Source organism: Tinamus guttatus, unplaced genomic scaffold (genome assembly GCF_059628265.1).
Source record: "Tinamus guttatus ecotype Peru unplaced genomic scaffold, ASM5962826v1 Tinamus_guttatus_pri_ptg000314l, whole genome shotgun sequence".
Classification (NCBI taxonomy): Eukaryota; Metazoa; Chordata; class Aves; order Tinamiformes; family Tinamidae; genus Tinamus; species Tinamus guttatus.
The window spans coordinates 5,637,934-5,665,311 of NW_028288848.1; the positions used below are offsets into that span (position 1 = coordinate 5,637,934).

Here is a 27,378-nt window from a genome sequence, read left to right on the forward strand (position 1 = left end):
TTCAATGAAATCCATAATCTTAACTATGACACACAAATAAAATTACTTATTTACTGCAAGGACTTTACAGAGTATAATATTAAAATAGGATTATATTTAGCCAATTCGAGATGATAATGGACAAGTGAAGTATTACATAAATAATGTAATGGTACATTCATTAGATGCTGAAATGTTTTCTGTCCAGTCAAATTATTCATTACACAGCCCTTCACATGGACCTGCTTACTGTCTAGATAAAAAAAAAATAGGAAAAAGCTAGAAAAGCTAGTTTAGCTGTAATTTCACATCTGGAAAGGGCATGTGCACACCAGATGATGTATGGTGAGCATATTCCTTCTGGAGGTTCTTCCAGATTTGTGTGAGGAAATAAGTGAACCAAGGAAGACGAATGGAAGCACATCTAGTGTTGTCAATGTTTTCTGCATTTTCACTTTCAGCTTTTGCAAAGCTACTTTTATAAAGTTTAAAGTTGTTTAAAAATCTCCTAAGCACTGCTCTCTGCTCTCATACGATATGAAATGAAGGCAGTCAAACCCATTAGCCTTTCCTAAAACTGTACACAGGCTCCTTCCCCACTCTCTGCCATGAGCTTTCACATCAGAAATAAATCGCTGACTCTCATCCCGTAGCTGGCAGTCATTTACTTTGACAGTGCACGGGCACAGTGGTTATTTTGGAGCACCCCGAATTATCCATCTTGCAAAGAGGAGGCAGCAGTGTCAGTAGAAGTGTAGTCACTCCTCTCTTCTTCCCAAAGCAGTGGCCACTGCTAGTGCCGATAATCTTACGTAGGAGGTGATTCACTACCAGAAAAAAAGTCAGAATCAGTTGACTCATTTTGAGCTTTAGAAACCTGAGGCAGTTTCGGTTTTGCATGTTAGGATTTCAGGGGCATGGACTTACTCAATGTAACACTTATCTGTCTAGAATAAGCTAATTTTGGTAGGTATGGATGTGGCATTTCCATTTCCAAGTATATGGTAGCAGCCACTACCCCCTTGATGTAGCAATCGTGTTATGCACTACGAGCGTGACTGCAAGACTGAGAATGTCAGCCTGCCAACTGACAGCAGTTATGGTATCATCGTGTTACACGTACATAAAATATGATTCCACACCCATTTGTTTTCTAGGGTAGTATTTCTTAGCCTTATTAAATTAAAAGACCACTTATCTCAAAACTAGAAAATTTTAACTCAGAACTAGAAAGCCATCTGGTATAGCATTGTCACAGGTGTTTTTTCTTTTCCTGTCAAGTCAGTGTTGGCATTAACTTTGTATTCTTGTTATTAACTTTCACGTTCTTTCATGTTTTTTCTCTCCTTGCATATAGTTGAGAAACAGTGTTATAGGGGTTGGCTGGGCAGAGAAAGCCTTTTTTTTGTCCTTAAAAAGAGCCTGAAGGTTTCAGCCTTTGCTCCCGGGCAGTTATGGACAATAATCCACATGAAACTGCGTATTTGTTGTCCTTATTCATCTTGTGAACTTGGAGCTACTTTGGTTACAGCTAGAATTAAATTGGCTACTAGGAGCTCAAAATAAAATGAAAACAAATTAAAATAACTCTTGCAGGTTTTAACATTCCTCTCTTTCCCATCCAGGCTTACTTTGCATCCTCTTGGGGGCAGTGAGTGCTCCTACATATATGGAAATTCCCAAGTCTCCCTAGGTTTATGTGCTGGATAAACTAACAGTAGGAGCTGAGAGATCTGTGTTAGATACCAAGTTAGATACCTCCTTTCCAGTGTGTTTAGTTTTCTTTCTCTTAGTGAATCACACATATATAGATGGTATTTTAAGGTAAATAATATTGTGAGGAAAGTCAGTGGTGCAGAAACAGCAGTTTCGCTGTGGCCGGTATGTGTAGCAGTAGATAGAGAGCTGCTGCCTAAAACCTCGGGGGTCTTGAGGCGTTTCCGTGACCTGGCGCAATCGCTGCTTCTCTGCTCCTGCCTCCTCTGCCTCAGCACAGAGCAAGGCCCATGCCTGAGCTGCAGCCTTCTGTCCTCCTTGGAAAGGAGCAGGTTGGAGCAGGCACAGAATGAAAGGTGCTGGAAAATTTCCTGTTCAAGTGCTTAAATAAGAGATTTGAGGGTCCTTTTGTAATGTGTTCTTGTCTGCTAGATTACAGTTTATTATCTGAATGATTCATCTCTACTTATTCATCCTGAGCAGTAATTCTGGCCTGCCTGCCTATTTCACCAGTCCCGTCAAAACTACCTATGCTTCGTTCAAGGAAAGTGTTGTTGCTGATCTCAAAGATTCACAGCCTTTTCTTTGTTATATTGACTAAAATCAAAGGAACAGATAAAAATACATGGGTAGAGGAGCTTATTGCAACACTTACCTGAGCGTAGGAGTTGTGAGGCCCTTTGGAAATGTAGCTGAGAGAGATCGGTTTCAGGCAGGTTTTTTTCCTGGCTGCTTCCTTCTCAGGGCGAGCTAAACTTCTGCTGAGCTGTATTAACTATTAGGTCTGGGTCCAAGTAATGCAGGAAGCCTTGGCATCACTCGGTCTTAAACTGGATGGGTTGCACAACAAGGTTATGGATATATGTCTCTTTGACAGGACCAGGGCTAAAGTAGGGGGGTTTGTAAACGGACTGTAATTTCACACTAGGCTGTTGGCAGATGGAAGAGGAATTATTAAGAATTACAAACTCAATTGTGCTTAAAAAGACTCCTCAGTGACTCTCCTTCTTCTCCAAAAGCTACAGTTTTGTTGAAAGTTTTACCTCCTTGCTCTGAGGTAGATGAGCCCTAATATCAGTAGGCAGGATACTGTCATTTGGAAGGCTGCCCCAGAACATAAATCACTGCTTTCTGGATGACATGGAGACAAAAAACAAAACCATCATCACCTGCTGAAAACTGCCTCAATTAAAAAAAGGGAAACTGGAATTTTACAATTACTACTTCTGTTATGAGCAAAAATGATTGGAATGTAGTTTGTGTCCTGAAAGCCCTGCAGACTTAATGTTAAGATTTGGTACAATGCAAAAATTTTATTGCAAAATTGCTTATGCTGCCAGCTTCAGCACTTCCCATCCTATCACATGGGAAAAGATCTGGGAAGACTACTGGAGTGATTGCTTGTGGCTGCCTTTCCCAACTTACTCCAAAACGCAACATGCATAAACATGTTTTGCCCCTTCCTCAGATAGTCATTAGTGTCTGAGCCATTTGTGCAATTCAGGGGAAAGAGAAATTTTACACACCCACACCTTAATTTTGAAACTTTTTTTTCTCTGTGTGTTGATTGTGGAAAAATCCATTCAAACAAAATGTAGAATTGGCTTGTAGCTGCATGTGGTTTGGGAGAAAAAGTGGCAACTGAACCAAGAACTGTTTTTTTCAGTCCATCTAGTAGTTTTATTTTAGTCAAGTTGTACTAGTTTTCTATGTTTCAGTTTCCACAACTGGGAAATGGGAGTAATGAATTTGTACCTCACATAAAATTTTCTGGAATATTCAGGGAAAAAAATATATTACAAAACAGTGAGTTTAATATGAGGAAAATTGAACTGAGTACTTGAAATGTGCTGTGCTTGTAATGTGAGCCACTACAAAACAGAATTATGCTTTTAAGTACAGTTTTTGTGTATTTATTGGTAATGGATTCAAATACAATTATTCTAACAAGGCTGTCCTATTTAGGCTGAGGATTCGTCTTTAGTTTCATCATGATATAAGGACTACAGACTTTAAAGGTCTTTTGAGTTGGTAGTGATCAGTCCTGGATCTGAAAATCTGGAGCATGTAATTCTTTGTGTCATATAGGAATAATATGGATAGAGGATGACTAGAGAGAGAAGTTGATGGATTTGACAGTGGTAGCCTTCAAAATGTCCTTTAAAAAATCAGACTAGCTTTGTGTGTTGCACATCTGCTGTCTGCATTTTCACATTTTTACATTCAGGCATAATGGGTGCAGATTTTCCAGATTTCTGAGCCTTTTTCACCATCGGTGCTTTAAAACTAAAGGCAGATGGGTAAGCTAAGCTGTTCTTAGTCCGCCTCGAGCTAGCTGCTTTCCAAATAGCAGTGCGGTGCTATGCTCGCTATTGCTCCTGCTGCCTTTGCGCTGCCGCTCCGAGGAGCGTGACCACATCGAGCCGTGTAACACAGAGAGCCGAGGCCTGGGGCTGCGATTCTCACGTGCTGGCTTGGAGATGGGGAGTGGAAGAAGCACGTGTTGCTTGCTGTGTCCCAGGAAGTCAGCGCCTGACAACGTGCTCATCTGCTGCCCGCAGAGCCCCGAAGCGCTGGTGCGTCAGGCAGACGCTATTGCGAGTCCGACTCGTCACCGAGGCTAAGGAAGGTGGGCAGAGCGGCCCTGCTCTGCCTGTGGCTCTCCATAAAGTGAGAATAACGCCTAGCTGGCTCAGCAGGCTGTTAATATGCTAGCAGTTCTTGTATTTGCCACACTGGTGGAAATAAGAAGCTATTTTTCCCTTAGTAGACCCTTTTATCTAGTAATCTTCATTATCACAGTACATGTACTGTTAAGTTACGAGTGCCTGTGGGATGGAGGGGGTAGATGCCTGTAGGAGGAACTGAAGCTGGGCATTCAGAAGGCTTTAACTCTTGGATCACATGTGTGCCATTGCTTTGCGAGTGCCTTCTTTTAGCAAACGACCTGACAACTTGCGATGGGGCTTGAGAACAGCATGGGCACTTGTGCTACATGCACGTCCAGGCGTGTGCTTCGAACAAATGCAAGTTGCTTTGGGGGATTAGTGTCTACAGCGGGTTGGTTGTGGGAAGGCAGTGGGTCTGGCTGAGCCGCGAGGAGAACGGAGAGCTCTGACTTGGTGCCGGCTGCGCCAAGCGCTGAACGTTTTTTCCCCTTCTCCATAAAAGGCCTTGTGTCCGAAGGGAAGGTGAACTATGTTGTCAACGAAGAAACAGAAACCTTATAAAGAGAACTAACAAACCAGATCTGTCTGGATGCTGCTATACCTGAATAATGCCTTAAGATGCAGAGTATGTATCTTAAAGGCATTTTCTCTATTATTTCTAGATACTGCCAAATAATGCTTGAATGTGAAGCCCCATGAAACTCTTTCTTTCCTGTACTAAACTCTTTGTTGAAGAATTAAGCCCATATTTGGGCACAGTAATTTGTTTCCATGGAAATACAGGAATATTTCCAGGATCGGATTATGACTCCCGGTCGGCTGTATCTGGGAGGTGAATTGTGAAGGCCACTGGCAAAACACACACACACACAAAATCTTGTATGTGAGGAAAATCACGAAATATGCTCCTAAAAGAACAGGTGACTGTGGAGTCATCTTCTGTGCAATATTATTCCAGCACAAGGAATGTTATGCCAACTATTAAAATAGACAAACCAAAGTTTCCTTAAAATGCAGAGTCCGTCTGAATTGCTTCTTTCAACACACACAGCCTGACCTCAGTGCTGTTGTTGTTACCTCAAGCCATGCATTTTTATGCAGTTGGAGAAATCTTTCCAGCACTAAGGACTATTTTGCTAGCCGCTGACTCTAAGGCATATCCAAACAGCCCAAATCTTTGTTACATCGAAGGCAAACAAAATGCAGCAGCAGAAAGCTAAAAATATCTAGAATTTACCACACAGAGCACTAATAAGCCAGCTTTGGGAAGAGTTAAAGCTGATGATACTTGACAACACTTTTTTTTAGTGTTAAACAAGTAGAAATGCAGTGCTAAAAACAACCTACAGTGCAGATATCCAGCAATGCAGAACTAAGCTGAATGTACAAGACTGTGCCAGTCCTTGAAGCAACAACAAATCCTGCCTTTACGGATCCTTGTAGCATACTGAGTAGCAGAATTGGAGCTGATAGGGTTCCAGGTTAGAGGCTTTAGAGCTGCAAGCTGCGCTGTGCACTTGGGGACGTTTGCAGGAGCATTAGAGGAAGGAATTTTCCATCGCTCTTAGGCTGCAGAGCGGGTGCCTGGGCGCTGCGTGGGCACTGCCGCAGCTGGGGACTGCAGTCGTGGTTCTTCTGCGTAGGTGTGAGTTGGTCACCACGAGGAAACCTGCTTACGAAGCACTGGCAGAAGAGGGTGCTGGGAACCCCTGAAGCTCAGACATAGAGTTCAAAAAGTTCAACACCATGATAATTATTTGCTCCTGCTTTGCTGCCTGGTACCAGAGCTGCATCAAAAGCATGTGTAGCTGCAAGAGGCTTAGTGCTGTATCTGCCTATTCGTGCACCGCAGAGCAGCAGCTCGTGTGCTCAGCGTATGGCAGTGCCTGGGACACGCCTGAAGGTTTTGTCACAGTCCTGTTTGCTGATGGCTGCAAGCATTTAACTTCTGATGAAATAGGAAAGGTGCAATTAAGCATTGAAGTGTGTTTAAAGCTGAACTTTCGCTTACAGCATAGATCTGTGTTTGCAAATGATTCATTGGATAAAAGTAAAGGAAAAACTGCTGGATCAATACCACAGCAGTTTTTTCTTATCTCAGAATGAAAAAAATGAGTGAATTCAATGGGACAAGACATGCTGTTGTTACTCGTTTGTTTGTTCAGTGTTGTAAAACCTCTATTTAAATATAGGCTGATATATGACAACTCTGCTTTGCATAACATGATGCAGTTTTATTTATGGTCTAGTGGTTAAAATCGAAAAGCAAGAGTCAAGAGAATTGGGTTCTATTCCTGGCTGTTTTGCAACTTGCTTTGACCTTAGACAAATCCTTTACGGTCACAGTTCAGCAAAGTCCATAAACAATTGGTAGTTTGGTGATTCACCACACTCCTCATTTTAAACATGAGTTGTCCCAGGGGTTTCGTTTGGGCTGTGCTTGTGGTTACAACCAGGCACATGTACCACTTGGTTAAATTGAAGCCCTATACCCAACTTCTCAGAATAGGAGCCTGACTTTGTTCCTGGGCGCGAGGCCCCAGGTCAGTACAGCACAAATATGAGTGAGTCCATTGCCTTGAGCCTGGTGAGACGCCGAGTTAGGCACATGCTTACAGCCCGGGCTGGGGAAAGATTGTGGAAAGCAGTGTCATACGCAGTCAGGGTTCTAGAAAGGATTGTCCTGAAATTTCTTTACAAATGAATGTTGCAAAGGGTTGGAACATCATCTAGCTACTGCAGGACCTTGGATCCTGGGCACTTCTTCAAGTCCAGCCTTCATGGGAGCCTAAGCGTGGATGAATGTGAACTTCGTCCATGGAACGTGGGAACTGGGAACATCCAAGGTAGTAACACTGTGGGCTCTGACTCCATTGGTCTCTGGCAAGAGAAACACATAGGAGTGGGAGCTGCAGGTTTGTGCTTTTTCCTGATCCTGGGAGTGTCAAACCACGTGATCTGCAGAGCGTGTTTGTGTGGAAGCTGCCTCAATCCAGGTTCCTCCATGGCATTTCAAATTCTCATGCAAAAGCGTAAACCATCTCCTCTGGTTTCCACTGCAACCACGGCCACATCCTGCCAGGCTCCTCAACGTGCAGGTGAATCCAAGCTCCTCTTAGAGCAGGCTGAAAACAAAAATGAAAAGAGTAGTCTGGCTCTGCTGTCAAAACTGAAGGGGTGGTAGCACCTAAGTGATGAAAATTAAGTATGACATTTCAGATTACTTCCCATATGAACAATGAGTTATTTTAACAGAGAGGGGAATGTAGTTTGAAATGTTCAGGTTTCTGTTTCATGGCATTTCTCTAACAGTGCCTGACAGCATCTGCCTTCTTAGAAAAGACCCTATAATGGAGAGACTGAAGTCATTAGCATCCTAGAGCAGAAGTCCTAGTTTTATCTGATTATATGTGAAAACTGGCATTGCTCACTCAGAGGGGAAGTGACATACAAAGTAACACAGTGTTCCTTGGTCTCTGGTTACTTCTGAGGACTCTCAGACCTCTGGGCTCATGGCTGAGCAATCTCCTTGAAAAGCTTTCTTCAAGCCATGGCAGTGTGGAAAATGCCTGCCCAGCACTTGTTAGTATGTGTAATTGGTATCGCTGCAGTGGGATTTTTAATTAAGCCCAATGTCTCAGATGTCCCTGGGACTGATCGCTCTGTTTTCCTCTGGATCCTCATCTGGAGCTGCAGGTTGAGGTGGTTGGAAGTGCCAGGGAATGGACATTTGGTGCTTTTGTGAAATCCTCAGAGATCTGGTTGCTGGCAGAGGGTTGACTGTATCAGAGGTCCCACAGTCATAGTTGACACTAACTGCCAGACTTCGGGAGGGCTTATGGAGAAGATATTGACAGAATGGAGAACTGGGGGTAGATTTACCATCACTTGCAACACTGGCCCGAGGTCTTATTTGATAGACATTGGTGGGACAGGTTGCGTCAGTATTTGTACTGTCACAGGGGATTGTAGAAAGGGATCTTGATCCTCACGGCTTTAAGCATTTTTCATCAGCATGATGTTGATATAAGTGTATTCCTGCACTGTTCGGGTGCTTGTTTTATTAGTTTGTGGTGCAATTCAGAGTGTGGATCAGCATTTAAAACCCACATTTTAGGACTTGCTCGTTAAGTGAGGTGTGTGTAATTTCAGAAATGAATTTATACAAGCTTAATTATGCAAGTTGTACCTGATGAAGGTATAAATCTGATCACTAGGTACCCATCTGTCCATATATGTCCCTAGGTGCCTGCTTTGCATGTCTAAATCACTGAGGACCAAGCAGCTACTGAAATAACCTGTTTCTAGTTATTTCACTTTCAGTTCTTCAGGACTTAACACAAAGCAATTGGGCTGCATTTCCCGTGCTTCAGAGAAATGACTAAACCCCTTATCTTATCAGGCTACCTTTTGGCTTATCTGTCGTCACAGATCTCTGGATGGCAGGCAAAATTTCTGAAGATTGGGTGTTTCTTAGGCTTTCTGAGGAGCATCACCTCTAGTTTGAGATGAACGATCTTGTCAGAGCCTCTGTCAGTCAAAAGACGAAGTGTCTTCTGCCAACCAGAACAGTTTGGGTGGACAGAAGCGTTTCAATTCCCAAGAGCCTCTCGCCCGTCAGGGCCAGGCATGGGGAAGGCCACAGCGCTCTCAGCAGCTGCAAGGGCAGGGAACCGACCCGCTGTGTGCTTGGGTACTGGGCAGGCCGTGTCCCTTCTGCAGGTGGCACCTGCCCCGCAAAGTCCCTTGCCCGTGCAAGGGGGTTTCTGAGAGCACTGTGAGCAACTTGTGCTGGGGCTTTATGAAGGGTTTAATGAAGAGCTCTTTCAGGAGGTGTTGGGTGTCCTAGGAGAGCAAGCTGGAGAAAGGGGGCAGGTGGGGACAAACTGGTGGCAGGGCTAAAGGAGAGTCTAGATTATCATTTAGTAGTCCTCACCCTACGCTCTTCCTGCGGGTGCCACCCGCTCAGCGGTCTCTCTTGTTATTGTAGCAGTCTCCCAGTTCACCTTCTCTTCGCAGAACTAAATCCATAGTTGGTGGAAATAAAATGGCTGGACAAAACCGATTTGCAGGTGTGCGGTCAGGGACAGTGAGTACTTCTCATGGAGTGGCACAACTGAAGCAGTATCAAAGTAGATGCTCCTGCTTTTCGCCTGTGATCTATGACCAGCTGGTAAGAAGTGCCAACAAGCCTTGGAAGAAACCAAGTTACCTTATCAATGAGAAGCTGCCCAACCTGCATTTGAAATCTTTGTGTGTGCAAAAAGGGAACAAGGAAAGAAACATGCAGCCCTTGAAGGGATTTTTCCTTCCAACTGCTTCAAACAGAGCAATAAAATGCACTACAGACTTCCCCAGCCATTGATTTTGCCACAAAACAAGGCAAAAAGCAGTGATTTTCTGAGAAGCTTCCTAGATATCTTCATGCTTTTTCTGCAGGTCCTTTACCCAACATCATTCCAACTCATTCAGCTTGAATGTTTAGAGCAAATCTGATCTCAGAGCTCTATCTGCTCCCTGTGTGTAGCTGTAAGCTCAGATTCCCTCTTACCTTGTGTGCTTGCGGACCGGAGCGGTACAATGCGATGTCCTGCTGCTGTGCAGGATTGCTCCTGGTTTATCCTGCGATGGTTTTGCGTGTGCGTGTTCAAGTAAGGGCTTTAACTCTGGCGCGCTTACATCGGGCTGGCTGCTGCTCCAGGCTCCTGTGGAGCCTGTCCTGGACACAGGGCACAAGTCGAGTCTCAGGTTCCCGATGCAGTTTCTGGCTCAGTCTCTGAGCCTCCGTGCTGACAGGTGTAGATGTGTCATGGTGTGAAGGAAACTGCGTGCCCTGAAAGGAGCAATTTGTCACCAAACGAGGAATATACAATGATGGCAAAACCTCAGAGCAGGAGAATCTTTCTTGAAATGGTTGTCTGATGGAAACATGAAGGGTTTGTATCACTTTGACAGTGTACCTCTTCCTCCTAAATATCACTGAACTGACCTAAAATTGCTTTGTGGATAGAGGACAGAGTTTTGCCTGCAGGATGCACGATAGCCGACTGTGCCTCCTCTATAAATCAGCTGTAAGTATATTTGGAATAGCTGCCAGGCCGGCTTCTGCGCTTTCCAGAGGACAGAGCTCCAGCAGATACACAGTCCCACCTTGCACAGAGCTGTTGCAGTTTTAAAATCAGTCTGATTTTTTTCTTTAACAGGGGAGCCCAGTGTAACTCCGTCAAGACTGGAGTGACACTCTGAATCTGCGTCTGCCTCATGTGAGTTAAAATCCTGGCAGCAGCATTTTGCTTAAACTGGAGCCTCTGTAGGGATTTTTTTTTTAATTTTTCCTTTTCAGGTAGGCTATAAAATTGTTACCGTATGTGTCTTGGCACCAAGGTAAAAACAACCACAAAAGTGCATGAGAATTGCATACCTTACTGCACAACCCATTCTCGATCGGCTTCCCTCCTCGCACGGACCGTGTGAGGGGAGCCCACACTCACCACAGACCCAAAGGCTTGCAACATTCACTCCTGTGATACTGCTTTTTGACTTCCAATAGCATAATTTTATGGCAAGTGATGATGTTAAGGGGAAGCTGAAATGCTGTCAACTGCCTTGTGTTTTTTAAAGCTTTGGTTGTTCTCTTTCAATCCATGGTTACATAACCCGTGAACACTGTGTACTCATTGCCTTGAACCACTGAAGCATTCGTCTGTTTTGGAACACAGACTATTAAAATAACTTGCTCCTTTAGAGCTGGGGACAGTGGCAGAGTCATGGCCACCGATTGCTAAGAAAGCGAAAAGAAATCAAAATAAGCGGTAACACGTGCTTCTGTTTCACTGTCATCGTTGTGTGTGTTGGGCTCAGAGAACACGCAAGGAGGCCATGAATGTGGATCAGTTGTGGTTTTGTGGCTGTGCCTATTTCACCTGTCACACTGTCCTGGGTGCTTGGAGAGATGGTCTGTCTCAGCTGGGTGAACAAGCTGAGCACAAGATATGCTGCATGGCAAACATCTAAGCTCACGGCATCACCGTGCCCTACAAATTATGTCCAGTTGTGGTCTCAGCAACTAGGATTTGGGAGGGGGAATTTCCAGGAAAGTGATTTTTTTTCATCATTCAGCTGAGCCGCAGATAAAAAGTATTGATCTGTCCTCTCTGCTTTGTTTCTCCATGGATGCCTGAGCTAAGCAAGATAAGAGAGGGAGACCAGCCCTCAGTACAATATTGAGATAACTTTTTTTCATCTGGGAGAAATTATCTAGTAATACCTATGACAGGGCCATCCTGCCTGTGCGTGTGGTTGTATTTGCTTGCAGCAGCATTAACCTGCTTGCACTTGATCTCAAGGAGGTGGATCATTTGCCTGGAAGCTCATGTTCCTGAAACAGGCTTTTGCACAGCTTACAAGAAATGTCAGTGGGTAGTGGCTTGGACTGGTGGTTACGGCGTGTGCTGTGCTGGGGAGCGCTGTCAAGATGGGCTCACTGAGCTCCAAATCTCTTCTCATTAGTGTGTCCAATTAAAGGGAAGTTTATCTTGGACATTAATTATCAGAGTAAACTGAAGAACAAAGTTTATTGTCCCTTTCCAGCCTCCAGGAGTCCCGTGTCCAGTATCCCTGTTCAACTGATGTGTTATTGGGAAGGTTCTTATTTTCTGAGTATTGTAGAGATAGAAAAATGTGGAAGAAAATAGAAGTATCAGTGAGCTTGTAGCTTAATTTTATTCAAAGAGACGTTGGGAATTGAAATCCAGAGCTTGAGGGGTAGAGGGGGAAAACTGCCCTACAAAAGGAAAATTGAGATTAACTTTGTGGTATTTATTGCCTCAACAGTGACTTGTGATAGTGAAGGCTGAGACCAACATCTCCTCTTCAGCTTGTTCTTTCAGCTTGTTTCTTGAGGCACAAAGAGTTGAAGGACATCTGTAATGATGAGTCAAAAATGGGGAGAGAAGTGTAGCAGGGCAGCTGGACACACATCCCACCAAACACTTTCTCGGGTGGAGCATTAACAAGATGTATAGGTTATTTGACAGAAAGCCCTGTAGTTTCCCTGGAAATGTTTCTGCTGGATTTGTTCACCACCCACTAAAGATTTTGTATGCCTGGGCAGGACTGCAGTGGTGACTGAGTTCAGAAAGAGCAGGAAGAAGCATTTTGTTGGGAAATGATGTGTTGGGGATAGATTGGCAGCCTGGTCATGGAAACTAATGAGAAGTAATGCAGCAGCTTCACAGACAGTTGGTAATTGGAGGCTGGTAATTGGGGCAGTTTTGCACCTCTCTTACCATCTAAGAGTACGTGCAGGTGTATTTATTGCCCTTTTCCCTGGGAAGTGCCTTTGCTCTCCTGCATCCGAAGAATTCCTTTTTTCCAGACGATGGTCTGGTGTCATTCTCTCAGTGTTGATCATCACCTAACTGTCTTTTGCTTCCTCAAACTCCAGCTCATTCCCCAGGATTGCCTCGTCAGTTACTGCTTTGTTTGTGAGCTGTGGTTTTTTTGGTCACTTCTTCCTATCTACAGCTCAGTCAACCTTTTCCTTTACCAGAGGATGGGAAAGGTTATGTGCATCGAGTATTGTACAATGTTGATATTTGCCACTAGTATCATAATACTCAAATACTCAACTTTATTGTTTTTTAGTTATCTGTTGAAGAATATTATGAGATTGTTTATTGCGTTTTTAATTATTTAACCCTTTAGGAAGAAAAAACAACTCTTGAATTTTGGGTTTTTTTTTTTTGGCTTGCAGAGGCCACTTGGATGCTTGGGAGAAGTGAGCCCTCTGTCACGGTTACTGGGATCTGAGTCTTTTCACAATCTCATTTCTTCCAAAGCCCTTACCTTTTTAGTATTTTTGCAGTATTTTGATATATTCGTTTTGTCCTTTTAGACTGAGCCTCTGTATTCCACAGCATATATACACACATATATATATAATAGTAGTTACCTAGCTGTTACAGAAAATGTGCATTAATCTGTATTGTGAGTCCCACAGATGTGCTAGATGTCTGTCAGGAAAGCAGTTGGCCTTTAAAGAGCTTCCTGTATCAATTGCACGTTTATATATTTTACTCAGCCAAGTTTGAAATTTTCGAGGCAGTTTGAAGCTGTTTGAGGCAGTCTGGCTCACTGACATAACCCTCATGTCAAACAGGAGTTATATTTGATCTTGTTACCTTTTAGGGCCAAATTTAAGATAGCAACATGCAGCAAATGTAAGCACACCATCACAGAAATGCAGTGATTTCCATCCGTCATACAATCACAACGATTTCCTTTTAAAGTTCATAACGATCGCATTAAGTAGTTACATTTCCAGTGCAGGAAAAGGTCATTTGCAGAAAGAAGACAGGCCTGGTGATAGAAGTGGCTCTGTTGAAGAAACCTCTTTCTTTTGCATTGGGCTAAGGTACATAGCACAGACAAGCAGCTCCTCTGAGCTGAGAAGAGTCAGCTTGCAGAGAAGAGTAGCATTGTGATGCACAAGGGTAATAGCCAACAGATTATAGAACCATAGGCTATTACTAAAAAAAAATCATATGTTAACTTGACAGCTCTACCTTCAAGCTAAAGCAGTGTGTAGCAAACGAATTTCCCTTAGATGAAACCTGGAGATAGTGCTGAGCTTTGGGACTGTATCCAGAGCAGTAACAGTAGCACAGCAGTGAGGAATTTGAGGCTTTCTAATCATGAACACGTTTGCTCCTGAAATTTGTTGGTTTCTCTACCAGCTTTGAGAAAACACAGCAAAACAAGACCCAGTCTGAGCGGGTGGAGCAAGGAGCATTTGTGCAGCTGCGTAATGGCTCTTCAGGGAGAGGAGCTGCAGCCTGAGATGCCTTTTCCGTGATGCAGGGAGCCGTGCTGGACTCGGGGATAATTCCTGCAGCGCTCTCGGCGGCTGAGGGCCCGAGCGCGGCTCTGCTCGGCTGCCCTCCCGGAGCACGAGCTAATTCCACGGTGGCTCTGGGGCTGGGGAGGCCAAGGCAGAGCAGGGCAGGAGGCGCAGGGGCGTGTGGATGTGGAGGTGGGAGGAGGGCCAAGGGGAGCATTACTTTTAATTGCCTTCTTGTTTAACCCCCTAGTTGTTTGCAAATTTTCTAACTGAAATCTCGTTTGGTACAGTGTATAAATCCCCTGAATACGAATCTCTTGGATTTGACCTGACCGTAGAAAGATTAGTTTCCATTGGATACCCTCATGAACTGCTCAATTTTGTGTATGATCCTGCATTCCCTACCAGGTAAATGACTAACAGATACTGACCCAGCCTGTTTGAGGCCTTGAATATTTGTTCTATGAAGTTCATAGGCAACACCTGAGGCCAGGCGTTCAGAAATGTGCCTCTGAGGCCTGTGGTTGTCCATGGATCTTGGGGAAGGGAGCAGACTCCTCCAGTGTGCGGGGGCCTTTGCGCTCACGAGGCCATGCCAGCAAAGAGGGGGCGTGTGGGAGAAGAGGCCTGCTGAAAACGTGGTCCAGAAATAATCTTACAAAGCAAAGACAGCAAAGACACAGTCGGATTGGGAGTTCAGTCCAGTCGATGCTTGGGTATAAGAAGCTGTTGATGTCCATGAGGCTGCTAGGATGTCTCAGAACATTTTTCTTTAATGGTTTTAAATGTAATGTTTTCCTCTGATATTGGCAAACCAAACACTCCAGTGTCCTTGATATATAAGAAAATTAAGTGACTGTAAATATCAATAAAAGTGGGATCGGTCCCCTTGCCTTGTCCGGAAGGAAATGCCAAAAGCAAAGTTAATGGTGGAGAGTTACTGAATCCTTACACTTTGTCTTTTGTTAGCAGAGGTGAAAAAATAAAAAACATCATAAACAGGTCTAGAAATCTAATTTTGTTCCTTTTAAGATGTTTCCACTTGTGCCCTTGCTGTATTTTGCTCTCTTGGCTCCTTTGGAGTCTTTACAAAAGACTGGACCACGGGGTCTGCTGGCTTGGTGCTCCAGTCCTCACTCTTGCAGCCTCCTTCCTTCCCTTCCCTCCTCTCAGGCTGATTTATGCCAAGGCTGTTGCTGTGTGTTCCCACACCCTGAGCAAGAAGAGGGGAGCCCTTCATGACCTGCGATGAAGAGTCTGTCAAATCCACTGCTCTCAACCCAGGGAGGGGAAGGAAGGGATGCTTCTGTGGGAAGCTACTAGATCAGTGAGACAGATCTTTGCCTGAGCTGGGACCGGGACTGTCCAAAACATTTTGTGCCATAGTTACATGCCCTGTATGTGACAGAGATGGAAAGGAAAGGAGAAGTTCCCTTATCCCAACTAGCTCTTCCTTGCAGCCCAGAGAGGCTATTAGGGAACCGCAAGCACGGGTGTCAGATTCTTGACCCCCTTTAAGAGGTCCTTGTCTGCTCTGGTAAATGCAGAGCTGCATTTCTGCTGAGTTAAATGGTTCCATTTTCAAGAGAGCAGATCACTTGTACCTTTTCACCTGGCAGTGCAGATCTTTCTCGATTTCCCTGCAGCCAGGTAAAAGGTACAATAAGGACCCTGTCAGCATAATAACAGCTATTATGTTCTAACATTCCCGTGCAAGTAAGCAAGCTGATTTGGAAAGATCTGCTCACTTCTTCATATCCTAAATCACTTTTTTAACAGAGGCCTGGTGTTCGATACCCACTATGGAAACCTGTTGAAAGTTGATGCCTATGGGAACCTTCTAGTGTGCGCACATGGCTTTAATTTCCTGAGAGGGTGAGTGCTGCCTTTTGGCTGTTCGTTTTGACTTCATAAGTCTTTCTGTGTCACTGATCCTCAGGAATCATTCAGCTTTATACCTGAGCTGGCATAGCTTAGCATTAGCAGCTTGTTAGTTAAACCAGCATCGTTGTGTGAGGCCTGCTTGGAGCAGAGAGGAGTCTCCACCTTGTGAGCCCACGCAGTTCCACCGTCATTGCTAAGAAAGGTCAAAGCCTTGAGCTTGCCTGGGCAAGGAACAAGCTTTTCTGACCATGCGGTTGTCAGAAGTGAGGCATGCTGTGCTGTTTCCTGCAGCATTTCTCGATTTTGCGCTCTTCCTGTGCGAGGGAAAGAGCCTTAGGAAGCACACTGTAGTGCTGTGTGCAGGATGTGTCCCAGAAATTCCCTGTGTATCCATACTGTGAGGGCACACAGATGGAAGGGAAGCGTAGGCTAGCTCAGGGGCCCCGAGGTGATGTGCTCATTGCAGGCCTGCCAGTCCTTGCAGCAGGAAGGCAAAATTTAGAAAAAGCCCTTACATATTTATTTGCACCCAAGCTCCTCTCTGAGTCACATCTGATCTAGAGAAGCTCCGGAAATGAAGGAAACCGGAGTAACAGTGAGTTTAGTCACCGCCACCCTGCCGAGCAGTTGCAGAGAGCCCCAGACAAGCCCTCTGCAGCACAGCCAGGCACTCACCTGCTGCAAGCAGCTTGGGGGGAGTGGAAAGTGGAGGAAAGTTTAAGATAAGCAAACAATGAAAGTGCAGATGATTTCAGGCATACCCCTAGTCAGCAGCACGGGGTGTAAGGTCGAGTAGTGGACTCCCGACCGCGCGGTTTCCCTGTGTTGGCTCTGCTCGTTTTGCTGATTCCACCACAAGGACTTTGTGCCTGGCTCTGCTGGGGCCAGTGCAGCTAAGGGAACACACGGTGGGTTCAGTTTTGCTCTTGCACCAGTAGCACATGTTGGAAAGCTGAGTGTTGATGAAAACCCAAGTTAATGGACCCCACTACAACTACATTCTGCAGTTCAGCATGTCGTAGTTTTATTGTGGATTCATTCTTCTCTACCTTTTCTGTTCTCAGGCCAGAAACCCGGGATCAATATCCAAATAAATTTATCCAGAGGGATGACACAGACAGATTTTACATTCTGAACACATTGTTCAATTTACCAGGTGAGTCTCATGTGAGCCGACATGGGCCTGTTTCCATCTTGGTAGGCAGCAAAGCTTTGCTAATGTCTTACTGGACTTACCGCTCTGATTTCTTTTTGTTTGTGTGAACGTTCTTCCAGGCCAGAGCCCAAAGTTATCTGGCCCCGTGATGGTATCATTGTTTACAATTCTGCTTTGTTTCCTTACAGAGACCTACCTGTTGGCTTGCCTAGTAGACTTCTTTACTAACTGTGACAGGTACACTAGGTACGTATTCTCTCCTGTTTGCTGTAGCTGAAGATAGAGTGAGATTGTTGTTATAATGCTATATGATTCCTGTGGGGAAAAGCTCAGGCCTCTTCATTTGATATTAAGTGAATTTACTCCTGATGAGATGATCTGTACAGCAGAGGTACTGGGTACAGCAGAGACTGCTTATGAAGGTGTCCCTGATATATATTTGTACCATTGTTACTACCCTAACTGCTACTGGTATCTGGGGCTATCTCCTAAGACCACATACTTACTACAGGGTTATAGCAGCCACCAGACAGCACGTTTTCAAGTCACATGCATTGCAGCCATGTCTGAACTGGTAACTGAAAGACTCCATTTCCTCAGCCAGTTACTGCGAGTCCCTCATTTCACGACTGAGAACTTTGTTCAATCTGAGCAAAGTAACTGAAATAGTCAGATATGGTTTGTTTCAAAGGATTATATGTGCGGTGTAAGTATTTATCTAGCTTTCAAATACATTCAAGCTTAAGAATAAGCTACATTTTGAACAGGTAGATCTGAATACTGCAGCACTGCTAAGATAAATGCTGGGTCATCTTCCTGTGTTATGTGATTGAAAGGCAAAGGTTGAATGGGGTTTTGTATGGGAACACCGAAACTGTGATTTGGTTTATACAGTTAGTCCATGAGGTCAAGTATCCTTTCTTCAGTAACAGCCAGGAGTTGAACTGGGCAATTACAGGATCAGCTGTCCGTTGGAGCCATTTCTTCCTTACTCCCTTCCTGGATAGGGCCTAAGCCAGTCATTAACTGTAGTAATCGCAGTCGTGATAGATACATCTCTGTTTAACCTCCACGATTCTTTTTAATGCCTACTCTCCATGGTGTATTGTAGTAGTGATTGCGCAGGTTAACTCTTACTGTTTAACAAACAAGCAGTTCCTCCTCTCAGTAATGTGGCATTTAGTTGATTTCCATGGCATCTGCGTTTTAGTGTTGGAATAAGGGATAAATAGCGGCACTCTGCTTACGTCCTCTGTAGCATTCATCTTTTGTAAAACACCACAAACTGCCTGGCCCCAGTATTTCAGTCTCTCTTAAAATGGAAGTGATCCGTGCACTTGATTGTTCTTTCTTGTTCTTGTAATACTGAGAGGGAGAAGTAAGAGTTGCAGTCATAGAAAGCTATAGTATTGCTATGGGGGCACAGGCTAGTAGTTATGACTCACATTCTAAAACTGTGAATGAAGAGTGTTTAGCTGGGTAACACAGAGACCCTGTTAAACTCTGGTTGGAGCCTTCTTTCAAGCCTGAGCTGCAATAAAGGATTAAAGAAGAGACTGTTGCTGTAAGATGAAATACAAGCTCCAAACACCGTTTTGAATCATCCATCTCCTTGGCATTGCTCCCACAACACTTGTTTCTTTCCTACTGCAATTGGCTGCCACAAATAATCTCTTTTCTTTTGCCTTACAGCTGTGAAACAGGGTTCAAAGATGGAGACCTCTTCATGTCCTTCAGGAGTATGTTCCAGGACGTCAGAGATGCTGTTGACTGGGTTCATTACAAGGTGATTGCAGAAACTCCTTGCCATTCTTGTTCTCACTGTTCAGTTAGAGGGACTGGCTTGCAACTCTTGAATTAAGATGTGTCGTTCCACTTCTGGGCAGGAGCCCTGCTTTGCCGCCTAGTGAACAAATAATAAATTGCAGTCGTATGTCAGTGAGTCAAGACCTCAGCTGCCTGCCTGGTGCTGGAGGATATCCGTCTTGGCTTCCTGTGCCTTTTATGGTATCTAGATTACATTTCTGTACTTTAATTCGTGGGTTTAAGAGGGCAATCCCATTAGGATGTTTGCACTTACAGCTGACAACTTGTATGCTGTCCTAATTTTTAAAACAGTGATTTTACTGTAAATAGATTACATTCATAATACCTTATATTGTCTAAAAAGTGCCTGATTTAAACAGAGAATTTCATCAACTCTTCTCTATTGAGAGAGAAGAGGAAGTTCATCTTTCTTGCACACTTGCACTCAAACACAGATTTTAGACTTTTTGTGAGCATTAACATCTGGTTAGAGGCCTGACTTTCTTGTCTGTCCTTATTCAAGAGGCCCTTTAGGGGTGGGATGGAGAACCGTCCCAGGATAGCTCTGCTCACAGTTATGCTTGCAGCCATGCAGAAGTCAGGGAACGTTTTTTCTTTCCTTATTCAGTGTTGTGTGATACGTGCTGGAGTTTGGCCTTTGAGTAAAGCATTATGGTCAGTGTTGGAGACAGGTCATTGACTGTCTTGTTTGGTATGGCAAATCTATTTTTTTTGTTTCTATTGTATTCCCTTCTGAAAGGGTTAAAATGCTGTTGAAGTGGATTATTTACCATGGTGAGGGAATCGATGGATCACTGTGATGGTCCCTGCTACTCAAAGCCTCTCATCTCTAGAGTCATTGGTTCAGATTCGCCCTGGTTTGTACTTTCACAGCATTTTGAAGTGTGAAAGTTGGCATTACTTTGATGTCTCTTACATCATAAGTTTGCATGAGCTCACTGGGTTCTGTTGTTTCTATTTCAGGGATCACTCAAGGAAAAGACTCTCGAGAATCTGGAAAAGTATGTGGTGAAAGATGTAAGTGTGAGGTTACTTATACTTATGCTATGTGACATTCTATACTGAGTAAGCAGGCAAGAAAATAAACATGCTGATTTGCTTTACTAAATCACAAAACAGATAACGCTGTGATTTCTATTGTAATAACTGAAGACAAAGTGGAAAGTTCAGACACAGCCTTTATTCTGAGCCAGTGATCCACATGATTTTGTATTCACGCGTGCATTTTTTACGTAAAGTATAAAAGCCAGAGGATGTGTTAGCATGGGGTATAGGTGAATGTGTTGCAAGGCTCGTGTTGTTTCTTTTGGTGGTGAAAGCAACTCTGATTCCCAGTGAACATTTTCTCTGCCATAGCAATCCTTCTACCACAGATCTCTCCTTTAAAAGCAACAAATGAGCATCTTTGAGTATTCTTTAGCTATTGCACAAAAGTGCTTCACGCTTTTAACCATAAGGAATTGAGGGAGAGATCTCAAACAACCAATATCCAAGTCTCTTGATAGTCCCAAAATGTGTTTTTGGCAATTCCAACTGAGTAAGCTGTCCACTGTTCCCTTACTTTTGCTTTTCTTTGTGATGTGGAGGGCCTTAAAATTATTCTTCTATTTAAATGAATGCTGTGGGCTCCTCCTCTCCTAGTGGAGTATCACTTTAAAGCAGTTAACCTCGTTTCTAGTTACATGCCTGCAAAATCCTTAAGAAACTGTGCTGTGAGGTACTCAGCTCCTCTCGCAATAAACTGAGATTTATGATTCAATAAAAATAGCTCCAGAAATAATTTCTCCCTAATTTGAGGTTGGAATTAAAATGTGCTCCAACTTGTAGTTCCTGGGAGCTCAAATTTCACCTGCTTCTGGGCCCATTTCAGGAATGGGCTGGGAGCTGGAGGGGCTGCTCCAGGGTGCCGGGTGCAGAGCAGATGGGCAGGAGGCAGCCTGGGTGCCCGGGGTGGCCCTTGGCAAAGGCACCGCAGCGCTGCTGAGCTGCTCCCCCTGCCTTCCTGCCCAAGCCCAGCTTGGGAGGGGTCCCAGGCGGATCAGCAGCTTTCCTGTCTCTCTAGCCAGTGCAAAATGTGCCAGTTTGTTTGCACATTTGTTTGCTTTGTGATTTCTTTAGTGGATCACAGTGGAGCGGTGTTTTCCCTGGGATGGATCTCTGTAACTTTTGTGTGTGACTTTCAGGGGAAGCTGCCTCTGCTGCTCAGCCGCATGAATGAAGTTGGCAAGGTGTTCCTGGTCACAAACAGCGACTACAAGTACACAGACGTAAGTGCTGCCTACAGTGCTGGGTCTGTAAATCATGGAAGAAACAGGGCTAGCTGTTGCTTGCTGCAGGGTTTGGTAGAGCATCCTCTGATGGGGTATTAGGCGCTTTCTGAGCTAAGTGTAGGATGATTTAATGGTGGATGCAAACTAGGTGCTGAAGGTCCTGTTTTGTAGTCCTGGTTCTGCTACTGGCCTAGCTGGCTGAGCTTAAGCCCCCTGTGCCTCAGTTCCTCTGCAGTTGCAAGGCTGAAAATGTTACTCATTTTAAATTTCAGCATCTTTTAAAATGCAAATCTTCCCTATCAAATGAGGTTGTTCTGAGGAGAGACAGGTGACCAAACCCATGAGCCCAGAGGAGTTTAAGAGCTAGAAGGGGCTGGTGTGCTGGTGGCATGAGGGCAGCTCCTTAGAGTCTGATGTCTGTCAAAATACTGCTATGTGACTAAGCTGAAGATGTGTATGCAATTTTAAAGTGCTGTAAATTATATTAGAAGCAGCCTGCAGATATGAGATGTGTTCTTGATTATAGAATTACTGTTTAACTCTTGTCATTGTACATACTATACATTAATTTTGGCCACAAATGTTATGATAAGGTTCTTAAACATCCTAAAAAATAAAGTTATTTAGCCTGAGAAGAAGAGAGAAAAATATGTTCTTATAAATGTCACAAATGTATGTTTAAAAACAAATCCCTGAATGCTTTCTCTGTGTCTTTCAGAAAATTATGACTTACTTGTTTGACTTTCCACATGGACCAAAGGTATGTTATTGCTAGACAGCAGTTCTGCTAGGAATTAATGTGCCTAATTATCTGTGTAGCTGGAAAGCATTTTAATCCTGGTTCATCGGCTGTATGGGATTAGTTGCTTTAATCTGGTTAAAACACACTCACTGTTTAGTGTCCTGTTTGAACAGGGTCAGAGCAAATACAATGCAGCAAAGAGAAAAGAGGCATCATCTGTTTGAAACAATAATCTGTGTTAATGGTAGTGTTATTTTAGTGACAACACATTTTAAATCTGGCATTTTGCAGCCAAGTTTCTTACTAATCTTGCACAGTGTTTTAGTTACTGTTTAAAAAATATTAATTTAAAATGAAAAAGTTTCATAAACTGGCACAAATATTTAGCACAATTGTGCTTTGACTGTGGTAACTCAAGAGTTTCAGTCATTCTTTTCCTGTTTTTTCCGATGTCAAATCTTGGCCCTGAAACTTTTGGAAACAAAAGTTCTTATGAACTGAATTTATACCAGCCTTTCCCAGTCTCCCACTGGCAGACCATCCTGCACTCAGATGATGTGTTTTCATACTGTGTTCTTAAGGTAGAAGGTGGCCAAGGGAGCAGTTTTCCAAATAAAAAAAGAAAAAAACACAGCAACTGATAACTGAAAAAGCTTCTTGCCGTGTCCTTGGTCTCACAAACATGGGAAGCCCAGAGAAAGGAAGATTCCTGAGCCTGCAGTGTCCGAGGGGTAGGGCCGTGGTGTGAAGCTGTGCTCTGTGGCAGGCCCAGGAATTTTCCTGCCTTGGACAAATGTGCCCACATGGTCTTGTAAGGCTGAAGCTGTGTGGTTGCACGTGTCTGGATCAGTGTAGGATGTCATCCACAGAAACAGAAGAGCATTTCTTTGTGCAGCAGCTGTGCTGCGACCTAGATGTTTAACGTAGCTCTCAGCTCATACCACATCCCCAGTTTCTGCAGCTAGGCTGGTTTGGGATGGTCCTGCCTGCAAAACACAAATGCTGCTGGAGATGGCACTGGCAACCCAGCCTCCCCCTTGTGCTAGCTGGGGAAACTGGTGCATTTGCTGAAGCAGCAATGTCACAAGGTGGTGGCTATGGGCAAGTTAAATCCGTGTGGTTGTTTATGTCTTGTCTAACTTGGGTTCTGCCTTTGCAGCCTGGGAGTGCCCATCGGCCATGGCAGTCCTACTTCGACCTGATCCTGGTGGATGCCCGAAAACCCCTTTTCTTTGGGGAAGGCACTGTGTTGCGGCAGGTGGACACGGTGGGTGGCGATCAGAGGGTGCCGTTATGGCTGGTAGACCTGATCACAGAATCACACAGAATATTTAGGCTTGGAAGGGACCTCTAGAGATCATCTAGTCGGACCCACCAGCTCCACTGATGAAACCTCCCCCTTGATGCACTGCTAGAAAGAAAAACTCCCATGTTGTGTCCCTTAGGGAGAACAGGCAGTGCCATGTTTAGACTGGACCTGCCCTAAAGCAGCAGGGCTGGCTTCTCCTCGTAGTGATTCCCAAGCAACCTCCTCATCTGGGACACAGGAGGGCTTGAGGTTCCTCTAATGTACTGCAGGTAGCAATAGGAAATGAGTTTGGAGAGCTCCGTCTGGGTTGCCTAGGGAGGGAGAGACAGAGAGCAAGGAAACAGTGGGACATAAAACATCCAGAGCATCAGCTGTCCTTCACCAAAGCAATATCCCTTTCCCCAGGTGACCGGCAAGCTGAAGATCGGCACCTACACCGGCCCGCTGCAGCACGGCATCGTGTACTCGGGAGGTGAGGCACGCGCGGCTCCGACCCGTCCCGAGGGCCCACAGTCGCTCTGGCTGTGGGAGGACATTGTGCCAGGCACTGGCAAGGGCGTTTGCCGAAGCACAGCGGGCACCAGAGGCGTCTCACCTCCCTGGCTGCCCAGAGCAAAGAAATGGAGATGACTCTCCTGGAAAGCCTTTTTCCTCCTTGCCAGGGAGAGTATGGGGGGTGCCAAGGCTGGGCTTGGAATGGGAGAACTGTGTCCAAGGAGGACTGATTCATTTAATGGGAAATGTTTCCTCAAGGAAAATGCAACTGCCATGTCCCTTACCCTAATAATTAGCTCTAATATAAGCCAAACCTTTCCCTTAGGGTCCCCTTTCTGAGCCACCCTCTTCCTCTTTTCTCAGGCTCCTCAGACACAGTCTGTGACCTGCTGGGGGCCAAAGGCAAAGACATTCTGTACATTGGAGACCACATCTTTGGAGATATCCTCAAATCCAAGAAGCGCCAGGGCTGGAGGACCTTTCTGGTGATCCCCGAGCTGGCCCAGGAGCTGCACGTCTGGACTGACAAAAGCGGTCAGCAGCCAAGCAAACCCTGTGCCAGGCTTTGCTCTCGCTTGCCCAGTGCTGCTCCAGCTCTCCGAAATCCCTGGGAATCATCCTGGCTTGTTCCTTCTCCACCCCAACACCTCTCCCTTTGGCCCTTCTCCCCTGGGCAGCTCCCCATGTCTGGTGACAGGGACTCAGACCTTGCCCTTTCTTGGGCCCTGTGCCCATGATCAACTGAGAGGTGACCAAACCTGCAGTTTCATGTAGTAACTGCCCCAAAAGCAGTTTCCTTCTGGCCTTGCAGAGCTGTGACTTCTGTAACAGCTCTGTGACTTCGGTTAAAAAAAGTATCCGTCTTGGCACTTGGGTTATTGTCCTGTCATCCCATCTGCAGGGAGACCACCCTGCTCGCCAGCCCTTTCCTCCACCTTTCTCCTGCTCCCTCTGCCGGTTTGCTGCCAGTGCTGTGTGGTTCCCATCCTTCAGGCTACTGCTTTTCTCCCAGTTTGCACTTTGGAGAGAATTAAGGGGGAATTATGCCAGTTGCTTCGTGCTGGTTGAAAGGTTTCTGTGGTGGTTATGATGGTTCAGCCTCTAAAATAAAAGGGGCAACAAGAAACCAAGGGCAGAGCTCTGCCTGTGGCACGGAGCACGCCTGACCCCTCTCCCTGTGCGGTGACGGCCCCGTCCCTCAGTGCACTGCTCCAGCACAGCCACGCAAGGGCAGCCTGCGGGATTGGCTTCTCTCCCTTCTCAGTTCAACAGTTTACACTTACCATTTTTCCCCTCGCTCTCTTTCCTGTGTTATCCAGCCCTTTTTGAAGAGCTGCAGAGTCTGGACATCTTCTTGGCAGAGCTCTACAAGTGAGTGTTCAAGCACCGAGCGCTTTCCTGCTGCCTCTCCCAGCTAACGAGCGGCTCTCACTAACTCTGGGGCGGGGGGTCGCAGCCCAGGAGCTCTGCCTCAGGCCTGGGCTCTGCCCACGAGACCAACCTTCCCCTCCAGACCAGCCTCCCTCCCCAAGCCCCTGCCCCATGACATCTGTTTCTGAAAGGCTTTTCACACAATTTTATTTACCTTCTCGCCTGTAACTAGGCATCTGGACAGTAGCAGCAATGAACGCCCCGACATCAGCTCCATCCAGAGACGCATTAAGGTACCAATCATAAAATCCCTTTTCATCCTATTGGATCCCAAAGAGCTTGACAGCCTGACCCGCCGCTTAGCCCTGAGATGCTTTGCTCTGCCCTTGGGTGGGCACAGCAGGCTTGGCGAAGCCCATCTGTCCATGGACGCTAATGGAGGAGCTTCCCAGCTCACCGGTGCCACTGGGCACTCCTGAAAGGCAGCCTGGTCTGGAAAATGGTCTCCTTCATGATGTAAATAGCAGCGCCGACAGAAGGTGCCCACAGGTGCAGAGCTGGGCACTGACCCACACAGGCTTGGCGGGGCCGTAGCCTCTGTTCAGCCAGCCCTGTGTGCTGAGATCCCAGCCTGGGGCAGCCGCTGGCCCCGACCCCGCTGCCACCTTCCCCTCTGTTAGCGGGGACTGGTCCATGCTCTGCCGCTTTGGGATGAGAGCAGAGGAAACCCATGCTGGAGATGGCGTAGGTGGCATGCAGCCGAGCCCTCCGTGGCAGTGCCGCTGCGGTGGGTCTGCGCCACAGCGCTGTGCGCTGGCCCAGCCATCCAAACGGCCCTTTCTTGCAGAAAGTGACCCACGACATGGACATGTGCTACGGGATGATGGGGAGCCTCTTCCGCAGCGGCTCGCGCCAGACCCTGTTTGCCAGCCAGGTGATGCGCTATGCAGACCTCTACGCAGCCTCCTTCATCAACCTCCTCTACTACCCCTTCAGCTACCTCTTCAGAGCCGCCCACGTCCTGGTGAGTTACAGACTGTGGGGACGCAGGCAGGGACCCGCAGGTGCCTCCACTCCCCTGTGGCAGAGCTTCCCCAGGCGAGAGGCAGCAGCGATGGCACCGGGGAGGGCGGGCAGCAAATTGGGGTGTTCGAGGCCCCGCAGGCTTGGGCTCTGGCTGCTCAGGGAAATACCCCAGGACAGAGACACCCCCTTCCATCTCCTCTGTCTCTCGTAGATGCCACACGAGTCCACGGTAGAGCACACGCACGTTGACATCAACGAGAAGGAGTCACCCATGGCCACCCGCAACCGCAGCTCCGTGGATTTTAAGGATTCTGACTACAAACGGCACCAGCTCACCCGCTCCATCAGCGAGATCAAACCGCCCAATCTCTTCCCTCAGGCACCTCAGGAAATCACGCATTGCCATGATGAAGATGATGATGAGGAAGAAGAAGAAGAAGAGGAGGAGGAGGAGGAGGAAGAGGAAGAGGAATAAGAAGGAAAAAGCAAAGCATCTCTGCAGACAAACCATGACTCTAGCTGCGATCAGGAGTGGATTCCTTTGTTGGGGCCCTTGGGGTGATGGGTTGGGGGGGTGTGATTCTTGCAAAGGCACATTTTGAAAGTGTCCAGAAACTCTTAGCAAATTAACACTAATCAGGAGGAGACCCTTGTTTTCAGTTTTGCAGACGGTTCAAAAAGCCAGTGGATTCTGCCTGGGCGGTGCGTTCAGCTCCAGATTGTGCGCCTGCGCTGTCATGCTGCTCCCGTTACAGTCGGGGACGCTGCATGTTTCTCTTTTCCCACCATGTGTTTCATTTGGTTTTCATTTGAACAGTGTCCTGTGAACGGTTTCTGCCCTTTGTTACATTCACTGTGAAGCAGGGAGGGATGTGCTAGGCCCTGCAGGAGACAAAATGATCCATCCAAATCCTCCTTCTGCCGCTGGGTTGCTGCCCTTGACCGTCTGTTTCGGGGACGCAGATCCCTCCCGTGTGAGCCAGGGGGCTGCTGTGGCTCCTGGCGCGGCGTTTCCAGAGTTTCTCCGTGCAAGAAGCTCGGCCTCGCTGGCCGCGCGGGTGGCGGTGGGAGCGCAGCTCTCCTGGGCGCCGTT

General features: G+C 45.9%; 1 protein-coding gene across 2 annotated transcripts in view; it reads left to right on the forward strand.

The window, feature by feature from the left end:
- NT5C2 (5'-nucleotidase, cytosolic II) overlaps window positions 1–26,968 on the forward strand; it is a 50,627-nt gene extending 23,659 nt beyond the window's left edge. For both annotated transcript variants that reach the window (XM_088528652.1, XM_088528653.1), the window contains 15 exons: window positions 14,496–14,613; window positions 15,985–16,080; window positions 17,154–17,245; window positions 17,434–17,491; window positions 18,938–19,031; window positions 20,036–20,089; window positions 21,256–21,339; window positions 22,061–22,102; window positions 23,244–23,351; window positions 23,799–23,865; window positions 24,252–24,422; window positions 25,208–25,259; window positions 25,492–25,552; window positions 26,107–26,283; window positions 26,497–26,968. In XM_088528652.1, the coding sequence (XP_088384778.1) occupies window positions 14,496–14,613; window positions 15,985–16,080; window positions 17,154–17,245; window positions 17,434–17,491; window positions 18,938–19,031; window positions 20,036–20,089; window positions 21,256–21,339; window positions 22,061–22,102; window positions 23,244–23,351; window positions 23,799–23,865; window positions 24,252–24,422; window positions 25,208–25,259; window positions 25,492–25,552; window positions 26,107–26,283; window positions 26,497–26,760 (1,538 nt within the window). In that variant the 3' untranslated portion in view covers window positions 26,761–26,968. The remainder of the gene's footprint in view (window positions 1–14,495; window positions 14,614–15,984; window positions 16,081–17,153; window positions 17,246–17,433; window positions 17,492–18,937; window positions 19,032–20,035; window positions 20,090–21,255; window positions 21,340–22,060; window positions 22,103–23,243; window positions 23,352–23,798; window positions 23,866–24,251; window positions 24,423–25,207; window positions 25,260–25,491; window positions 25,553–26,106; window positions 26,284–26,496) is intronic.
- The last annotated feature ends 410 nt before the right edge of the window (window positions 26,969–27,378 follow it).